Source organism: Enoplosus armatus, chromosome 21 (genome assembly GCF_043641665.1).
Source record: "Enoplosus armatus isolate fEnoArm2 chromosome 21, fEnoArm2.hap1, whole genome shotgun sequence".
Taxonomy (NCBI): domain Eukaryota; kingdom Metazoa; phylum Chordata; class Actinopteri; order Centrarchiformes; family Enoplosidae; genus Enoplosus; species Enoplosus armatus.
The window spans coordinates 7,439,712-7,453,987 of NC_092200.1; the positions used below are offsets into that span (position 1 = coordinate 7,439,712).

At 40.7% G+C, this 14,276-nt stretch overlaps 2 protein-coding genes across 2 annotated transcripts in view; both read left to right on the forward strand.

The window, feature by feature from the left end:
* The first annotated feature begins 693 nt into the window (after positions 1-693).
* On the forward strand, positions 694-10,491 carry ncapg2 (non-SMC condensin II complex, subunit G2). Its single transcript, XM_070928353.1, has 26 exons — positions 694-772; positions 1,542-1,721; positions 1,845-1,959; positions 2,053-2,210; positions 2,308-2,442; positions 2,537-2,631; positions 2,704-2,860; positions 2,970-3,062; positions 3,148-3,273; positions 3,425-3,604; positions 3,891-4,043; positions 4,800-5,022; positions 5,142-5,239; positions 5,704-5,871; positions 5,966-6,036; positions 6,135-6,288; positions 6,392-6,565; positions 6,715-6,831; positions 7,402-7,557; positions 8,727-8,826; positions 9,008-9,210; positions 9,475-9,609; positions 9,747-9,850; positions 10,028-10,128; positions 10,222-10,321; positions 10,440-10,491. Exons 1-26 carry the CDS (start codon positions 695-697, stop codon positions 10,489-10,491), a joined length of 3,426 nt encoding a protein of 1,141 aa, XP_070784454.1. The 5' UTR covers position 694.
* Positions 10,492-12,377: 1,886 nt separating this feature from the next.
* The window catches only part of ptprn2 (protein tyrosine phosphatase receptor type N2), a 117,680-nt gene continuing 115,781 nt past the window's right edge, over positions 12,378-14,276 (forward strand). The window contains exon 1 of the mRNA XM_070928152.1: positions 12,378-12,462. Within this exon, the coding sequence (XP_070784253.1) occupies positions 12,378-12,462 (85 nt within the window). The remainder of the gene's footprint in view (positions 12,463-14,276) is intronic.

Here is a 14,276-nt window from a genome sequence, read left to right on the forward strand (position 1 = left end):
GTTGCTTTGTATGTAAGTGTATGTGGGTTGATGTGTGTGTGTGTGTGTGTGTGTGTAGTGCCGAAAGTGCCCTTGAGCAAAACAATGAATCTGCATAATTTCCCTTGAGGACTGGGGTCTAATCAATAAGGGAGATTTCCCACAGAATAGATAAATAAAATCACGTGTGCAACTTCAGTATAACGCCATTGTAACGACCTGTGTGCTTTGGTAATGACGCCACAATCTGTAAGAGGCACACACACACACACACACACACAAGACATATGTAGTGATTTGTCGCCATCAAGTGGCAGAAGAAGGAAACGACAATAATACGTCAGCGTCAAACGTGAACGCACGACGTCATGACGCACGGAGCCGACTTTATCCAAATTTGCGCGGGTTTGCTGTTATGGGTGGCTGTCATCCCTCTGTTGTCGGCTCACAAAAGTATAAATAAAAAGGTAACAGACGAAACTTTTGGTTCACATTCATGATAAGAAATCATAATACTACCAGTACAAACGGACCGAGTAAGATTAACGTTCGCAAAGGACATTTTAACGCTAACGACAGACGGGCTGCCATACTTGTTCTAGTAGTTAACGTTAGGTTAGCCAAAACAGTATAACCGTTCATGCTACAGTGTTTTTTTAACGCAGGTTTACTGGGAATGTTCACGCCGCTTCACATCGCTTGAAAAACCGAAAACATGTCCAAGCGAGAGGCGTTGTTAGAGGCCGCCTGTAAGGAAAATGTGGAGGACTTCCTTCGCTTTATCCAGCTTCATGTAAGTAACTTCTTGTAACGTTAATATCAAACCAGGAAGCCTTCAGAGCCACCAGAAATATCCAAAATATCCTGGATGTGTCTCAGGTTGTATATCAGCTTAATATATTACTTGTAAAACTTTGTTAATACTTGAGAAATAAACAAAATATCAGTATAAGGCAATATAATATACAATTCTAGAGCACCACAAACTACAACCTCCAAGATGACTGAAAAGACTGAACATTATAACCTTCATGATGGTAGTATTTTCTGCAGGGCTGTTTGAACTGCATACTCTACATAAACTGGCAACTTAGTCCAACTATATATTGTAAAAAATAAAAAAAAGTGAACTGCAGCTAGCAACTGAGAACTACATACGAGTAGAATTTGGGAATTTTTAGTCTAAAATCCTGTCTCTAGCTCCATGACTCAGTTTCTGCAAATTAAGTTGCTATGTTCATTCTTTAATTAATTCATTAATATAGTTGATCAAATTTGCATTAAATGTAATAATAGTACACATTACCACAGCCCAAAGTTAAGTGTTCAACAATTCAGTAAAGCACAGACAAGCTATCAATTATTTGTATTTGTAAAGTTGTAAGCAAACGTTTTATTTTACTGAGTAACTGAAAAGTGGAACATATTTATTTTCCGTAAGTCATCTACTACTGGGAATAAAATGCCTTTTGTAGTCACACATTGGAAGTGTTTTTGTAGCTGTCAGTGTGTCGGTCCCGTATGTCTCAAGTTGTTTCCGTCCCGTCTGTATTGCTGAGCAGAATGACAAAGCGGAGCCTTTCGATGCGGAGGAGGTGGTGCAGGAGATGCCCAGAGACCAGAGACAGACTCTGTGGGGAAAACTGGCTTCACTCCTTCAGGATGTCCTGCAGGAGTTACCTCCGGAGCGCTGGGAGTCGGGCAGGGAGGAGGGCATGGAGGTGGAGTCAGCTGCAGACCCTGTGAGTCCACCATATATTTATGTACAGTTATAGCATAAGCTTTTGCAGCATTATAATTTGATATTCTGCTGCTTTTAACTGCCTCAATTTTCTAACATCTACTTTTATTGACTTTTCCTTCAGAAACATGTCATGGCTGTTGTGGATGGCGTGACACTAGTGGCTGCAGTGTCCGTAAAGGTCCTACAAGACGGCGACACCTACAGTGCCCTTCTGGAAATTGCCCACAGGCTTCATGGTCGGTGTCATTGCTGTTTTATAACTAGATTGATGCATCTTCATCTAGATTTCCCTTCATGAGATGAGTCTCTTGTTTGTGTCTTCCCCTCAGATGTTGTGGTGTCGCTGCCTGTCTCAGAGGCACCTCTGCAGCTCCACGTCCACACGCTGTGCGAGGCCTGGTGGAAGAAGGGCCTGAAGGAGAAAGAAAAGTTTGGTCGCACTGCTTTCCTCATCTCTCTGCAGAAGAGCTTCATTTTGAAGAAACCAGTCAGTATATGACCTCAGTGATATGTCAAACCAATCAATACTGGGCCTTTTGCTGTGGCCCTGGGGTCATGTTTTCATCATGTCTCTGTGTTGTCAGGGTGTTGAGATCCAAAGAGTCTGGAGTCTCCACGATGTGGTTTTGAGTTTTGACTACACATCAGAGGACAACAAGCAGATAACTGACTTGTTGCTTCAGTGCTTTCATCGTCCTATTTACATTAAAAACGATGACGTGAGTAAAGTGACATTTTGCTTTAGTTGTGTGTTTTTTATTGTTGTGGCTTTGTTTTATAGCTGTCAGCCTAATGATGTGTGTATTGTCACAGGGAAAAAGATTCCTGGTGTTTCTTTTCAGCTGGAACGTGGACTTCATCTGGGCCATTCATGGCACCATCAAAAACCAGCTGGAGTTTTATAACAAGTAAGACGCTTTCTTTTTTCTGCTTGGCAGTTGTCTTATATTCTCATTATTTACTAGTTGCTCTCTGTTCAGGACCATGACTACTCATATTGTGGAGATCTACTTCAGAGCATGGAAGAAGGCTAGCGGAGATTTCCTGGAGAAGATTGAGAGTACATGCATGCAGGATTTTATGCAAGTTGCAATCTTCCTTCATAGAGCATCTCCTGTCCATGCCAAAGTCCGACAGGTAGATGTGCTACTTAGCTGCTTTACGTATTTTAATCCCAGTATTTTCAGTCATGTGCCGTAATATACTGTGTGTGTTTATTCTCTGATCTCCTTGCTCTCAAATGCAGATCATGAGCTATTTCCACACAAAGAAGGGCTGTCACAAGGTGGACAAGATGCTCTATAATCTCTACAAGCCCATTCTCTGGAAAGCTTTAAGTGTATGGACTCAGATTTCTAACAGCATTCATACCAGTATTTTAGTATTTTATTCTCATCTAATGTGTTTCTGTTTGATTTCTTCAGGCTCCAAACTTTGAGGTGCGAGCAAATGCCACTTTGCTTTTCACCGAGGCCTTCCCAGTCCACGACCCGGATCACAGCACCAAGAACATAGATGAGACCATTCAGAAGCAGCTGGACACAGCAATGGTAAGAACCTTTTAAAGACATTCAACATATTTGTTGTTCATCCAGCGTTTTATTTCTGGTGCTGCAAAACCACAACACACAGACACTGAGCTTAAAACGGAGCAAAATATAATTAAAATGTATTGTTGGACGACCTATCTGTGATCCTCAGGGCCTCCTCGATGACCCTCATCCCACTGTGCGCTCCAATGCTACCCTGGGAGTCTGTAAGATCCTGGCCAAGTGCTGGGAGCTCCTCCCTCCCACCATCATCACAGACTTCCTGAAGAAGCTGGTGACGGAGCTGGCAGCTGACTCCAGCTCCCCTGATGTCCGCTGCTCAGTCTTCAAGGTACGAGATGCCATTTCTCTCAGTCCTGATGTGTGTTGTCCTGGAAAATGTAGACATGGGGAGCCTCTTAGAGTTAGATTACTGTTATATAATCTTATCCAGGTCTAAGCTGATGTTTAACAGGCAGTATTAAGTTAAGTTATATTAGAAATTACATTAAGTAGGCATTCTTGTCTTGGCCAAATTGTAAGCATGATTGTCATCGCAGACAGAATTAGCACGCCTGATTTTATTGGCAGCAGACAGGATATTTAATGACTTGTGGTTTGTGTAATGTTTCCCCCAGTGTCTGACTATTGTCTTGGACAACGCTCTCAGCCATCCACTACTGGAAAAACTCCTGGCTACTCTCAAATACAGCCTTCATGACAGCTCGGAGAAAGTCCGCACAGCTTTCCTTGACATGCTAATCAAGGTCAAGGCAGTGCGTGCTGCCAGGGTACTGTATGAGTTTCTTAAAATGTGTTTCTTTTGGCTTATTTTAATTATAGAAGCATTTAAAGTACACAGCGATCTGTCTTGACACTCAATAGACACTTTATTTATTTGCATTTCCCAATTAAACAAAATTGTTTCAATGGTGTACGACAAAGAAAAGAAAAATACAATACAGTTTGACAATTGCAGACACCCCATGTTGAGAGGAACATAAAGTCCATTAATATATTTTAATGACAGAACAAGCAAACATTACAATTAAACCATAACAACAATATATTAAAAGAAAAGAAAATATACTAAAAAAAGGTCAGAATCACTACTTATGAATGACTCACAATCAAGATACTGGAAAGGGTAGATTATAATCAACGAAGGGAAACTTATTATTTAAGGTGATTGGAACAAAAATGCATCATCTGTCTCTAAAATACACACAGTAACTACACAGATGGAAATACATGTCCATGTGTGAATCCAACAAGGACGTTCACACAAATCAAATAGTTGGCAAGTAGCTTAAGTCATAAAATAAAAGTGTTGAGATGAGGAACATGTGAGCAAATGTGTTAACAAAAGTGAATTATTTCATTGTATATATTTTGTATATATTTCAACAATATATTTTAAGTGCTTGGTACAACTCCAGATGTAATTACATTGCATCCAAATTACATTGAGACACAATCCACTTATAAGATGCAAGTTAGTGCCAGGTGTAAAAAAAACAAGAGTCTTCTTGTGTACCACTCTCCAGTTTTGGGATGTGTGCAACATGGACCACCTGCTGGCCCGCTTGGCTATCGATTCTCAATCGGTTTCCAAGCGCATTGTGGATCTGCTATTCAAGTCCTTCTTCCCTGTCAACGAGTCGGAGCGGGAGTGGTGCTGTCGGTGCATCACGCTCATCCAGATGAACCCCATGGCTGCCAGGAAGTTCTACCAGTACGCCCACAAACACACAGCCCCCACTAACATAAGTAAGTGTTGTGTGTACATGACACCCTTATTAAAGACTTGACAATAATGAAATTATTGAGCACGTTACTTTGTTGTTCTTCCGATGTCAAGGCATGTATTGTTTTGTCTTCTCTTCCAGTCAAGCTGATGTTGGCCATTCGCCGTGTTCTGAACAGCTGTATCCAGACTGACTTTGACATCTCAGAGATGAATGACAGCAACAAGGAGAACAGCGCAGTAAGAGAGAGACGCTAACAGAGCTGACAGAACAAGTTGGAGTTTGGATTATTTTTAAACTATTTGTTTTTTTTGTTCCAAAAAAGATAATTCAGTGTTAATAAACTTACTAAATACTAAATCTTCCCAAAATTAGGATTTTCTCAGACTTAAACTGCAGTGTTTGATGATAGTATTATACAATGTATACAATATACAATTTTCAGTCATTTAAAACAGAGAAACACAGAAAATCCTCACATTTGAGAAGCTGGAACGAGTGGCATTTGTGCAGAGCCAAAATGATCAAGTCTTAAAGTATTTTTTAGAATTTTGGAGTTTTTCATTTTGCTTTCAATCTAAACCTGTATTGTCTCTAACCCTTAATGAGACAAGATGGAAATGTATGTTGATACATGAGTTCAGATTGTGTTTCCTGTGTGTCTCAGTTTATGGAGATCCAAATTAGAGTTTGATCTTAGCAGGTTGAACCTCCGTTGGGGAAAGACATGGCCGTCGTGCCCCGTCTGCTGGAGGTCGTGGCCATCCTGTGGAGAAGTGTCGAGAAGGCCCTGAAACAAAATGAGGAGGCCCAGAAGTACACTTTTGCCAAGTTTGGAAATGTCATGGCCAAGTATTTCCAGGCCTTCGAGGTACTTCAGCCTGCGGCTGTTGTATTTGTTTGTATTTTCAGTTGTTCTTCCATGAACAAGTATGACTGTAAAACTTTCTTGATTTGTTTTTCAGGATGAACGATGTACCATTCCTCTCATACAACTGGCCTCATTCATGCCTCCAGCTGCAGTTCCAACATTCAGGTGTCTCCATCTCATTCGGCTTTTCACTTTTTATCTTTCTTTCTTACTGACTCGTTCCTGCCTAACTTGTCTCCCTCATCGTGCTCTCTCTTTCCCAGCTGTGGCGTCCTGTCCAGACTGAGGAGGATGGACCCAGGAGCAGTGCCAACACAGTACAGCCAGCTGTTGGACTGCATGTGCAGCTGGGGCCAGGCTGCAGAAGTCCTCGAACTCGTCACTGACTGGCTCACTGAGGCTCTGCCCAAACAAGGGGTCAGTCAACGCGACACCAAGGATCTTTGACTTGGACATGTAGGGCTGGAGTGATTGTGTTGTCCCTTGTTCTTTGTAAAAGTCCTCTTCCTTTCAACTTCAGGAAAAGGCGAGCACCAGTCGAAAGGTGCGTATCCTAGAGACAGTGGAGGCCAAACCAGACCTGGCACTGGCTTACCTGGAGTACCTGTTCAGCCACACTTCAACACGGGAGAAAATCCTGGCTCTTGGTCAGAAGCCACTGAAGCAGCTGCATGCAGTTCTAGGAAACTGGAGGGTATGTTGGATTCCTTTCATTAGTATTTCATTTCAGTCCGTGTGTCTGTGCGTGAATACGTTTATCTTCAGCATTTATACTCAGAGTAGATAAATGTATTTTATATCTTTCCTCTGATATGTGAACCAGTGTGATCTTTGCCTCAACAGTCGCTGCTGTACACTCACCTCAGCTCCACCACAGAAGATCCTAAAAGTCCCGGTGTGGAGACTGCACTGAAGGTCTTCATCTACTACGGCCGCCTCGGTGCACATCTGCAACATAATGTGAGTTTTTCACGTGTTATGTTTATTATCCAGTGGCCGTACTTGTTTGTTCCAGCGACACTTTGTTTTACAAGCATACAGTCACAGGATGTTTTATCTGGGATCTGCTTAGTGTAGTTACTGTATTTGTGAATGAAGGTAGAACTTGGGACAGTTATGGACTGAATTTTGATAATCGATTAATCGTTTCAGTAATTTTTCATGAAAAATAGTGAAAAGAATGCAACACATTCTCTGGGTCCATCTTCATCTGAATACTTTTCGATTTTAGACTTTTGGACATACAAAACCAGACTTTTGATGACGTCACTTTAGGCTCTGCAAAGTTATGATTTCATAGACCAAAAGATTAATTGATAATAAAAATAACCGTTAGTCGCTGGCCTACAGTAGAGTTGAAGCAGGTAAGGGAACTGATCATTTTTCCGGATGACTGGTTTGTGAGCCAGTTACTTTCTGATTACAAGCCTAAGTGGTGTATTTTATTTTTCTGTGTCCAAATATAAATAGTTTTCCTTCTTAAACTACCAAAACAAGTTAATAGAATGAAACTATTTGCTTCTTCCCTAGTCCTCAGAGGGTCGAGACTACCTGCTCTCTCTGGAGCATGTGGCAGCGTGGGTAGCTGAGAGGGTGTTGCCCTTCCTGGCAAAACGGACCGATGATGGTGATGATGAGGATGAGGATTCAGAGAAGCTGCAGCCACTGGCTGCACAGATAACTGAGGTGAGCTCTACTATTACTAATGAAAACATATAACATGTTTTTAGTAGAGGACTTTAAACTGGAAAACTTCCACTAAGAATTAATTGAGCCCACACAAATATGTGTTGGGCATATTCTAAGTGTCTATTGAGCCTTGCCAGACTTCAATTAGTGAAGCTGAAATGACTTGCTGAATATGCACGGCTGCAGTGAACACCGGCATTTAATTTGGGCAAATAGGGAAAATGTGTGTGGCCTCCATTAAGGGAGATGGGACGCTCTTCTCCGTCGATTTAGGCTCACAAGGTGGGTACATTTTCATAACAGAGTATTACCTATAGCAGCTGCACATTATTTGTGTTATAGTTATTATTTGGTCATTATATCTTTCACTCCAAATGAATATCCAAGAGCTCTCAGTGTAGGACATGATTTTTCTGATGCCTGTTGATGTCAAACATCATTTTGAAGCTACTTTGAAGTGAGGTCTTATGGTGGATGTGGATGATATGAATGAATGGATGGATGCTTCCGAGTGCATCTGTATCTCCCTAAAAATATTTTTGCAGTAAGGTCATTTATGTGGATTGTAAAATCAGTCCAAGTAAGATGATTTCTCTGCAGGGGATCCAACCTTTTGGCAAATTAAATCATACCTCCTTGTTCACAAATTGCCAGTTTAGATTTTTGTCTGACTCATTTTTGCCAAGATACATAGCCCTGTACCAAGGCTGTTGATGGGAATAGACAGTTATGTTGTTATCCAGAACATTAAGTTTTGTGGGGCCTTTTTACCTCCTGCCTCCCAGACTTTCAGTTCTGCTCGGTAAATTTAGACTCCTCATAGATTGTTCTGCTCCGCTCCACACACACTCGTGTACACGCCTCCTCCTGCTCATACTGATACTGAAATGGGCTTATTTTCTTTTATTTGTGCCATTATTCTCCAGCCTGTCACCACATGGCTGCTGTGATCAGATATTGAAAATAACCCTGCGTGTGTTTCACTGCCCCTCTGATCCGTGTAGTGGTGGGGGATCGTAGGCAGCTACCAGTAGAAATGAACATTATTCTGAAATGTAGTTCCCCTAAGACTGGCTCTCATCTCTATTTGTTTTTTATTTTAATAAGTGCTCTTTTTTTCAGTATGTAACATTTTTCTTCATCGTGACAATGATGCGTTTTACCAGAGCTTCCTGACAGTGTGCCGAGACGTTTTGCTTGTTGGTTTGGGCGACGAGACTTTCAAGGGTCAAATCCTCCACCTGTGCTCGCTCACCCTCCTCTCAGGTGAGTGTTTCAAATGTCTGTGAAGTGAATAATACAGCAAGGGTACTGGTACACTGCATTAATGAGTATGTAGTTTGAAATAACTAAAACATGTAACAGAGGCTAGAGTTTATTTCACATAAAACAGTTTTGCATCATGTTTCTTTACCTGAATTAACATCTTTATGACTTGTGTTTCCAGAGGCAGGCTATCTGTGTATTCCTGCAGTGCTGCCGATTTTGAAGGAGGTAGCAGACAGCTACGTGCCCGAGGACAACAACCAGGGTCAGGAAAATCAGGAAGACGCCACCACCGTCATTTTGGGTGTGGTGGCCAACATCTTCCAGAAGATTATTGAGCTCTTGGCTCGCCGTCTTAGGAAGGAACCAGAGGAGGGAAAACAGGTAGACATTTTAACCCCCAGTGTGTTGATATTTTTGTATTTATTTGATGTGCCACTACTTTTTGTTCTTACTTAAACCTCTAATGGACTTTTTGGCCTCCACACAGGCTCACTAGTTGTTAATACAACAGGAACATGTTTGGTTTGTCCTTGTAACAGACTTTGCAGTGGTATTTAGTTGCTCTCAGTATCCCAGCACTGTACAACTTGCTCCATTAGACTTTTTTTAATTTTGTTTTATCTCCATCTTTGTGCCCTGATTTAGCTGTGTCAGTTAGCCATTCCCGGCCTGACAGACTTCCTCCAAGTGGCACAGACCTGGGACAAAGCACCTCTCATCGGGGTCTTCTCTACACTTTTTGCTGTCATCATTGTAGAGAAGAGGCATTTGCTCCAGAAGGTATGAGCTGCCTGCCAGAGCATTTGTCTTTTGCCAATATCCCACATGTCCTTGGCTTGATAAGGAATTTGACCGATTCATTCTTGAGCAATTAAATTAAGGGAATGATGAATGCAGCTGTGCTCTAATTCTTAAAGATTACCCATCCTGAAGAGATGATCACCCCAGAGTCAGTGGAGGACATGCCTCCTCTGTCCAGCGTCCTCCTGTCTGTCATCCTCAAATTACCCTCCGTCACCAGGTAAATATCTTCTGTCCACTCTCTCTTACTTACACTTAAAAGCCACCAAGGCCAACTGAACATGCCCTCAACTTTTCTGCTCTTTTAAAAAGCTGTTTAGTTTCATACATTCACATGACCTAAATGTGGTTAATATACAGGTTAATAGCCTTATGTGTTCTTGAATGTTTCTTTCAGGGCATTTTTGACAGAAGTCTGCTCGACTTTGGACTCTGAGGCCATCAGCAGTCTGAATGAGCTAGCTGCCGTCCTGCAGGTCATGGCGGTCATCAAACACAGTGAGTTTACATGATTAGAATTTAAAAAACAGATTAGATATTTTTTCTTTTTGCTGGTGAAGTTAAATCAGTTTTTTACTTGTCACACTTTAGCGGGGCAGTCAAAAGCGGGCTTGAAGAGCGCGGCCACATCTGTCCAGCAGCAGCTGCACAAACATGCAGTCACATCTGTAGACAGCAGGGACATCCAGAGGTACGAAGAAGGAAATTAGATATTTCAGATGTTTTCTTTAGATAATCTGTGGATAAATACATTACAATATTTTTGGTGTATGAGCTGTAATGACTAACTTTATCCCTTTCTGCCACAGGGTTATTTATGAATCTTCTGTGAAGACCTTGAATGAAATTCTGGATTTGTAAAATGACATATTGATGTGTAATATCTGCTTCACATTTGTATTTTATGAAGCTAAGGAGAGCTGTATAATATCTGCTTTGCTGTTAGCATTACAGACTTTCAGTTGCTGGCAAAAATGACAAAAATAAATATTTCAACTTCACTGACCAGGCTTTTAAAAAATATGGTTTGGATTGAAATCTAAAGCTGAGGACAAGTGCTGGTCTGTTACTATGTTTTTTCCAGATTGGCGCCACTTCTCTGTGTTTATTTATTTCTTGATGGCACACATTGCTCAAGTCTTGTCTCTCAGGCTTTGTGCATTGATAATGTTAAGAAATATTGATTGAGTGCTCCAGACTGCAGACATATGGCAATCTTCCTTAAAGCTTTCTCTCCACAGCTGTGTGCTCCACTTTTTTGACAATATCATATGAAATACATTTATTTTGTTATGTTTCACTCTCTGTGTTTATATATCTGTTGGTCTGTCAGCATGTAGGCTGTAGTGTGCTACAAGTAAGAATAAAACAAACGTTATCAATCAACCTAAACTTGATGTTTATTTCTTTCTCAGACATTTTTCTTGCGTGTACAGCGGTTTGCCAAGTAATAACCCTGCACAAACGAACAATAAATCATCCGCTCTTCATTCTTAAAGGGGAATGGCACCCATTTTAAGAATTCACATACTGTTTCGCTTTAGTCAATATTTGTAATTGTGCACTGCAGGGACACAAATTCAAAGGTTTTATTTGATTTCTAGTACTTCTACTTGAGTGTTTCCTTTTTGTGAAACTATATTTTTACTCCACCATATTTATTTGACAGCTGTTACCAGTTACTTGCAGATTAAGATTTTACATACAAAACATACCAATTTATAAGAAACGGCATGTTGCATTGTCACTACCCAACAGTATATAAAGTAAATAGCAAAATGCTGCTCGTGCAATAATACAACTGTATTAACAATCCATTAATATTATATAATCATACAACACTAACTTGTATTTCTACTTTTATATAGATAAACGATCTGAATACATCTCCGCCACTGATATGTTTTAGGCCTTTATGTTTTGGTATCGTCAAGGTACTCTAAAATCACTACAATAGGTTTAAAGGGACTGTTATATGTTATTTTGAGACTAAATCGTGGTAATAGTATCACTATGATGTATATATGTACATGTAAATGTACATATTTACATACAGTAGTTACAGTTACTTTTACCTTTGCACTTGTGCCCAAAACATCACCAGAAAAATAGAAAAAACAATAAATCACCACAATAGTGTATAAGGACTATAATTACACATAGATTTATTGAAAACTATAGTGAAATGATGTGTAGTTCTACAGCCTTTTTACTGTGATATGTTGTCATGCGAACAGTATATGTCTTTAATCAAGTTAATAAGATGCATCAATCAATCTGAACTTGCTTTATTTTTTTTCTCGGGTTTTTGTGTTTCCTTCACGGCTTCCGGGCAGTGATCATTCAGCACTCCTGTCTCCTCTGCCATACAATCATCCATCCATCCATCCATCCCCCATCCATCTTCCATCCATCCTCCATCCATCCCTCCGTCCCTCCGGCGCTGTTGCATGCTGCGCGCATCATCCCTCCTCACCATGTGTGTTTGACGTCAGAAACTTAGGAGGGGCTCCGCCGTGGAGCTGGTTGCTGTTTGTGGTGCTGAAACAACGCCTGTATTGTGTTGCCATTTAGCGATTTTTTTTTCTTTTGTCGCTCCTGCGTTTCTCCCGTGCTTTCTTCCCTCAAACATGCCTCTGTAGTCGGAGTCTCGTGCGAGCAGCTCACACCTGAGTTGTCGTTGAAACATGCAGTTTTAGCGGAGGTGTGCGATGGATTAGTAGTTCTGTATATAGGCAGGAGCGGGTATGGATTCACTGTGGTGTCCCATCCTCTTCGCTGCTTTGGCTGTCAGCCTCTGCTCCTCACCTGCCCTCGCTGTCAGAAAATTTGGTAAGCAAACTGTGTTTCAGTTATTTTCCCAAACAGCCTCGTGTAAGTGTTTCATCTGTGTCCGTGGTGCTGAATCCACCTGACTGTCTCGGCTCGGCTTGGTCGTTTCACGCAAACATTTGCTCTCTTTGCAAAAGTTATTTTCGATTATACTTTATTATAGCATTTGCAAGTGCATGTCGCTTTCTTCTTTGCAATTTCCAAAACTTGTGCTTGCTTTTGGTGTAGCTGTTTGGATGAGATCTGGAGATCCAACAGGAAAAGTTACATAATCTGTCAGGCCTAATGTTTGCCTAAAAATGTTTGCTCTGAGACTCACTGATCACTGATGAACACTGTTATGTATCTCAAATGCTAATTTCATCAACTTTACTCTGTTTAAAAAAAAAGTGCAGCCAATGTTGAGTTTTACAGCCAGATTGACACACACACACAAAACTATAATAATGCACTCAATTTCATATGGGTTTAATGGTCTCATGCCCATAAAAATTACTCAACACATGCCCCTAAGGAGCATGCAATTTTAAATCCAGTTAAATATTTAATAATATCCTATGCCTCCTCAGGAAAAGGGCATCTTTAATACTGTTTCATTTCAGACTTCAGGCCAGGTTGTATTTTCATTACCCTTGATTTGTTCTTCCAGCCCTGCCTCAGACACTACTCTGTAATTTGAAAAAGTATGGCACATGTCCAAAGTATGACATATAAGAGAAGCCATCGTGATAATTGTGGCCTTTTTGTTAAGACAGAAAGAGATTAGAGATCTCATCTTATTGTTTTGTGTGTGTGTGTGTGTGTGTGTGTGTGTGTGTGTTTCCTTACTTACCACCTCCAATTTACACCTCTAATCACACATACTAGTCCAGGATCAGCAGTCAGAACACATGACAGTCTGAACTTTATTATGAGCAAGAGGCAAATATAGGTCTCCGGCTGGCACTCCTGCTCTGTTATGATTCATAAAGGCACCGAGCTGCATCATATTCTTTATATTTAGAACCAGAGGGTGTCCATCCTTTTTTATTTTCTTTTTTATATACATGGGTTTTTTTCTCCCTGCAAGTTGGCTAAATTATGATTACAACACTTGTGAATGAATCAGTGCTTATTCCCTGAGTGCATTTCATTGAATTCTCTCATTGTTTTTCTATGTTTGTGGTAGAGGTCTCCGTTGTCAGAGTGTGGCTGGGAGTTAGAGGTGGTTATTGTTTTTAATGAGTCCCATTGCGGATTACGCTGTGTCATAGGAAAGCTTTAGATCAAGGTGTGCTGGCGTGATGTAGCTGGCATATATATACCTGCGTTTAATGAACACATTGCGTATATATATGTGGGAGAGAGACAGCGAAAGTGTGCTGAATGTGGGTGCGTATGTCCTGTTTGTCTGAGAGCACATGAAAGCCAGACGGGGAGAGATAAGTCTGCAGCTGCGTGCTCTGATTATGAAATTAAGTGCTGTAAAATTTAAACAGTGGTGTGAATTTGGCCTTCTGCAAAAGACTAGAAACATCTGAACTTTTCAAATTCATAGTGCGTGAAAAGTGGTGTTATCTCTTTAGCATTTAACAATCCAAACCTATTGAGAGTTCACAGAATCTAACTTTTTAATGCACAAGCTCTTGTGTAAGTGTAAATTAGTGGTGGTATGCATACATACAACAGACAACAAGAACAAAGATAATATTTTAATACACAAGACATGCATGTTAGAAGCAAGTTCTGTTATACTGCTCTACAAAGCCAAAGCGCAGTACTGTAACTACATATTTGGTCAAATTGAGTTAACCTGAATCTGACTTTTTGGCATC

What these genes read in the sequence shown, in the direction of transcription:
- ncapg2 (XM_070928353.1), top strand. Translation starts at nt 695, where the DNA reads ATGTCCAAGCGAGAGGCGTTGTTAGAGGCCGCCTGTAAGGAAAATGTG. An exon ending in CTCGCTCACCCTCCTCTCAG is followed by an intron (nt 8,827 to 9,007) that starts GTGAGTGTTTCA and finishes TTGTGTTTCCAG; the next exon opens with AGGCAGGCTATCTGTGTATT. An exon ending in AAATTACCCTCCGTCACCAG is followed by an intron (nt 9,851 to 10,027) that starts GTAAATATCTTC and finishes TGTTTCTTTCAG; the next exon opens with GGCATTTTTGACAGAAGTCT.